At 59.8% G+C, this 5,728-nt stretch overlaps 1 protein-coding gene across 3 annotated transcripts in view; it reads right to left on the bottom strand.

Annotated features, from left to right (window-relative positions):
- Positions 1–522: 522 nt before the first annotated feature.
- The window catches only part of NSD2 (nuclear receptor binding SET domain protein 2), a 77,363-nt gene continuing 72,157 nt past the window's right edge, over positions 523–5,728 (bottom strand). For 2 of the 3 annotated variants that reach the window (XM_032633394.1, XM_032633395.1), the window contains exons 21-22: positions 4,807–5,011; positions 523–3,945 (exon numbers count right to left, since the gene is read on the bottom strand). In XM_032633394.1, the coding sequence (XP_032489285.1) occupies positions 3,644–3,945; positions 4,807–5,011 (507 nt within the window). In that variant the 3' untranslated portion in view covers positions 523–3,643. Of the gene's footprint in view, positions 4,035–4,806; positions 5,012–5,728 lie in introns of all 3 variants that reach the window. The other variant, XM_032633396.1, reaches the window with a different exon arrangement.

The following is a 5,728-nucleotide window of genomic DNA, read 5'->3' as shown; positions in this document are numbered from 1 at the left end:
GAAGCACCAGAGCTGTGTTTCCAGCCAGCTCGACCTCTCTGCTCTGGGGCCCCAGCCCGTCTCTGGGTGGGTGACGTTGGGGTCAGCCCAGGGGTCACTCCTGGATGACGCGGGCGTGGGGAGCACGTCAGAGGGGCCTGGGGCTCAACCACCTCCGGGGCTGAGAAGGGTCTGCGGCTTCCTCTGCCGACTCTGTCACCTTTAACGGGGGTTGGGGAACCAAATTATAACAGGAAAAAAAGCCTTTTCCCCAAATCAGAACGACACGCACTGTCTACGATACTTGCTGTGCTTCCAAGGCCGCGCTGGCCTCCCCAGATGTCAGGGGACTGCGCCAGACGCTCCAGAGTGACAGACAACTCAGTGACTGGCAGCGGGACTCCCCTGGTGCTTCCGCTGCAGGGGGCGTAGGTGCCGTCCCTGGTCGGGGAACTAAGATCCCGCATGCGGCACAGCGCGACCAAAAAAAAAGAAAGAAAGAAAAGGGACTGGGGGAATGGAAGAGAGACCCAAACTTCAAAATGCAATTCCACATAAAGAAAAAAGCCTTTAAATTTTTTAATACAAAAATACTCATACACAATCTTCCAAACACAACTTCCGACCTTAAATCCTATTTCCCCGCAACCAGCAATTCTCAAATCTACATTTCAGTATCTTCCCCCAGAAGTGAATTTCAAGTTTTTTAAGTCTGTCAAAATTGGCGGTAGCACCTGGTACACCCCCCAAAGGCGGAGCCTGGCCGCGTTCCGTGCGACGCTGAGACACCAGTAGGCACGTTGAGGTTTCTGTTTAATTTCACATCTCAACAGGGTGCGGTGGACACGACGCCCGCGGACACAGCACTTTACTCATCAAACGCTCCATGTCTCACAGGATCGAGAGTTCGGCAACTGACAGTCGTGTGTGTGTGTTACCGTTCTTAAAAACAGGCCTGTCTTGTCTTATTCCTGGACATGCGGCAGTTCTAGAAGATGGCGCCGCTCACACTGCAGTTCGTGTGTCAAGGGAAACACTGGGAAGGCGCCGGGGCGCAGACCTGAGCGTGAGGCAGGGGGTCCCGAGCATTCTCAGAGGACGGTCCCCGGGCGGGGGCGCCAGGCGGCCTCCCCGTGGTGCTCGCAGCTTATCGCCCGCTTTGGACATGCGCCCACGACCCCCACGGAGAGAAGCGCCCCCGTGTCCAGAGGCCCGCGCTGGCGTCGACACGACACACGAGGGGTCCTGGTCAGGTCCTGATGCTGAGGGATCCTGAGGTGTTTGGGCGGTTTTCACTGTGTTTCTGCTTCACATGAACGACGAAGGGCTGAAGCTGACGTTCAGGAAAGACCGACTCCCCCGAAGCAAGCTCCCCTCAGACTCGGAGCAAAGGCCTCGGCCCCGTCGGGAAGGCCCCACCAAGCCCCACTGCTCCTCCAATGCCTTGTGCTCAGATCCATAAACTGGTTTTCTGGAGATTCTCAGAGTTAGTGTTATTTGCTCATTAGTTTAACAGTTTTTGGAAAGAGGGCAACCATATCTAAAATGTTTTCCAGTATTTCCTTCAGAAAGGTTATAAAAGAATTTGGACGTAATATCAAAGTGACTCAAAAATCACACAAAATTTTTACTACTGTCAAATACAAAAATAAGTTAATCTGCTCCCCAAAGTGCACTGTAAAACCAATTCTGATGTTCCGACTTGGGCAGAAGTCCCTCACCGGCAGGAAAGGGTGAGTGACGTCAGCCCACACCGAGGCCCCTGGCTCTGAAGGGCGGGGCTGCGCCCGCGGCCGCTGTGCTGGCACCAGGCCTCGGCGCCCCTCGTGCCCAGCCCCAGAGCGCGCAGGCGCCAGGTTCAGGGCCTAAGGAGCATGAATCTACGTCAATCCAGTATTTTCTTAAAAGACCATTTGAGAGAAACAAGAGTTCTGAACTGAAATACCCCACGGCCCCTGCGTCTCACCGAGCAGGCGCGTTTCCAGAGAACCGAGCCGCCTGTGGAAGCACCAGCTGAGGACGCGGCTTCTTTTTCCTTTGGTCCTACGTCACCTGCCCCAGGGTCACCAGAGAAGGGCCAGCAGGACGGCCTCGGTCAGCCGACTCTCCTAGTCCGTGCCTGGGGAGGCCCGGGCGCCTCGCACCTGGAGCAGGTGCTTCCCCAGGGGTCCCGGCCTGGCCGAGACCGCCCCCCTCCCCCCCCCCCCCCCACAGCTCGCGTCGCAGGACCCCGGAGCAGTAGTGAACTTGGGTCCAAGTGTTGGTATATCCTGCAATTCTCCGAGGCGAAGACGGTAAGAGACAAACAGGAGACCTCCGTGGCAGTTTTCAAGAACAGTTGTGTAAACTTTTCTGCAGAGGAGATGTTCTCCTCAGGTTATTTTAAGAAAAGGCTAGAGAAAAGCACCTGCTGCTGAGCGCCCCCTTCCCTCCCACCGCGAGTGGAGACAGGCAGGCACACGGGCTCCTGGCAGGGCGCTCCCAGCGTCCCGGGGTCCATGGGAACGCTGTGCTTCGCAGAAGCTTCTCCCTGCGTGGGGCTAACGGTCCATGGAAATCTCCCAGGGGACAGTGTCGGCCGGGCTGTTCCAAGGCTGGGTGCCCACGCCCAGCAGGCCGGCCCGAGTCCCAGGGCAAGCGCTCCACCGAGGGGCCCTGGCCGAGGGCGTCTGCCCAGCGCGGCTCAGGCTTCCCGGGAACGGGCCCACGGCGCGCGTGCAGTCACTCGGGGTGCCGATGCTCCTGAACTCGCTCTTCCCTCCGCCCGGGAGGAGTGCCCGGACGCACACGTCCCCCGCGAGCTCCACGTCCCGGGGTGTGTGTGGGAGGGGCACCTAGCAGCGCCCTGCTGCGCGACCGTCACCGAGACGCCGCCGGGCAAACCGTTTCCCTAAGTGGCCGCGTCACAGCTCAGCGGGTCACACACGCATCAGTAAACACGCATTTCAGTCGGTGGTAATTTGTGAAACAAGTTTAGCAAAAATATATTGAGAATAAAAGCCAGAAACTGGTAAAGAAAAGCCACCCGAAAAAATGTACAAACTCTTCCCCCAAGTGATGAGACCCTCCGGGGAGGCTGCCCCACGTGAGCCTGTGCTTTAAAGGCCGACGCGGCAGCAGCGCTCGGTTCAAGTCCACGGAGAGAAACACGACAGGGGAGATCCCACAACAACACTACACTAGCCACCGTCCTGGGGCCGGTTCCTCGCTAGGATGGGAAAGAAGCATTCTGAGGAAAAACTTCACATTAGTACAGAAAAGAAATCATACAGCTGTTTCGTAAGGGCAGAATCATGGTTCCCAGGGCACTCGGGGTCTTGAGTCCTTGCCCAGGCCCCACCCTGGTCTCCTCTCCTGAGTGATGGCAACGGGGAAGCAGGCTGGGTGACGTTGTCAAGATTTTAAAAGAGGTAAGAGTGATCCACCGAGAAAACACTACTCTATACATCTCAGGGGAGATAAAAACATTTCATATGCCAATTACTTTTCCGTCGTAACTTTAACCTAGGGAAGTAGAGCGGGAGGGCACCTTGACGTTCTGAGATTCAAGTGTAGCTGTAATGCTGTGTAGTCAGGCTTGTCTGTCCTGGGGCGTCCGCACCTCGCGGCTGGAACCACGCGGCTCGGACGGTCAGTGCGGCGCAGCGGGCGCTGCTGGGATGGCTCAGTGACGGGAGGCGCCCCCTCCCGAGGAGGCCTGTGCGTGCGTCCCGGGGGCTGCGGGCAGCGTCCTCCGGCCCTCTGCGCACAGGGCGGGCCGGCCACGCGGGGCCCCCGATCTCACCCCGCCCCGGCCTGGCGCTATTTGCCCTCCGTGACCCTCCGCCAGCACCTCCTCTTCTTCCTCCTCCCCTTGGACTTGGGTTCCGGGCAGGGCTGCTCGGCCGGCTCTGCCCGCAGGTCGTGCTCGCCGCAGTATGGCCGCCCGTCCTGGGTGGAGCTGAAGGCTGCCCCGTCCTGGTGTTCCTTGCAAAACGAATTGGGGCAAAAGTGGCAAAATGAAGTGGAAGGTTTCCCACACACGTCACAGTGATGCCAAGGACATTCCCACTTCCCTGCAACGAAACAAAGTATCACCAGACAGAAGAGAGGAATGGCAACTTGTAACATTGTAACATTTCCATGGTTGAAAACTAACTTTAAAACTCAGTCTAAAAAAAACACACAAAACAACCTCAGGCTAGTGAGATGAACACAAACTAAACCAAGACACCGCTTTCCAGGCAAGTGTCAAAAGGTAAAGAGAAGCTAAAGTGCGTGCTCAGAGGCCTGGGGGCGGAGGGCGGCGAGCAGGCCCCACCTCCGAGCCCAGATGGCCCAGCGGCACCGGGGGCCCTGCCGCCCCGGCTGCTGTCCGGCGACGGGTGTGCAGCCGGGCCGAGTGTTTCGGGGGCCCCGATCCCTCTGGGGTCCGCCTGCAAAGGCTCTTAGTGCGGTCTGGGGAGACCGGCACGCCCGCCGTGAGCCACTCTGCCGCCGCCTGCTGGCCCTGCTGCGTCATCTCGTGCCACCACAGTGTTTCTGTTTCACAGTCAAACACATCTGACGTCTCCTTTTCTAGCTTTGCCGCTTCTGTCTCCGGGTGAGGGCCTCTCGGCTTCCCTCCCGAGGTGACACGGCCGCTCTGTGCACGCCGGAGCCCGTCATCTCTCTGAAGGGCAGAGTCCAGCCCCAGCCCCAGCCCCTCCCCATCTTCCCAGCTGAGACCCAGGGGTGCGGGGCCCCTCGCTCCCAAGCAGCTCCTCCCGGCACCTTCCCCCAGCCCCTGCCGGCCCCCAAGGGCTGCGCCGGGTGGTCTGGCCTCGGCTGCCCGGGCTGGGGACCCACCGAAGGGCCGCTTGCCCAGGCCCAGGCAGGGCAGGTGGTAGGCCTTGGTGCAGGACTTGCGGTCGCACAGCACCAGCTGCCCGCCGTCACCGCAGCGGAAGCACTCGTCCTCAGACGGCTTCTTGCCTTCGCCTTTCGTTCGACGCCTCCTGGTTTTTTTCTTGGTCTTTTTGCCCTTTTCCTCCGAGGAAAGGGATGCTGAGGTCTAGAATGAAGAAATAAATGCAGTTCGCTCAAGGGAACTGCGCACACTGAGGCCAGCTGTCCCGAGGGGTCACCAGGGCCAAGGTCAAGGTCGGGAGCGCCAGGGACCCCTGAAGATGGTCTCACAGGAGAAGAGTGGGGGTCTGCAGCCGACAGGGAAAAGGCAGGGGCCCGACCTGTTCCCGTTTGCTGCCTGTAGGAAACAACACAGGCCGCCGGCCGCAGCGCCGCTCAGCGGGCATGCGGCCCAGGGCAGGCTCTTTCCCCACGCGGCACGTCTTGTGAGAACAGATGAAGAAAGCCAGGTGAAGCGGCAGGCCCGCTGTGGACATCCCACCTCTGGGCCTGGATGCCTGCGGCCGTCCAGAGGCTTCAGGCCCGGGAAGGGGCTAAGTGTGCTGGGTGGAGCCGTGTCCCCCCCCACCCCCCGCCCCAAAGCCATGTCCTTCCCGGAACCTCAAATGTGACCTTGCTTGGAAGTAGGGTCGCTGCAGATGTAAAGCAGCCGGCCCTAACCCTGCACAACCAACCGGCGTCCTCGTGAAAGAGGGAAGGAGACACGGAAACAGACACGCAGGCAGAACGCCACGTGCCGCCAGGCGCGTACGGAGGCTCTCACTTTGGATTCCCAGCTCCAGGCCGTGAAGCCCCAGCACCCTGTGGCCTCTGCAGGGGCAGCCACGGCCCGCGAGCGCAGCAAGCAGCCACCGAGTCTCGC

This window comes from Phocoena sinus, chromosome 5, assembly GCF_008692025.1.
Source record: "Phocoena sinus isolate mPhoSin1 chromosome 5, mPhoSin1.pri, whole genome shotgun sequence".
Classification (NCBI taxonomy): Eukaryota; Metazoa; Chordata; class Mammalia; order Artiodactyla; family Phocoenidae; genus Phocoena; species Phocoena sinus.
The sequence above is the reverse complement of the archived record's forward strand: the minus strand, read 5'-3'. Positions and strand labels throughout refer to the sequence as shown.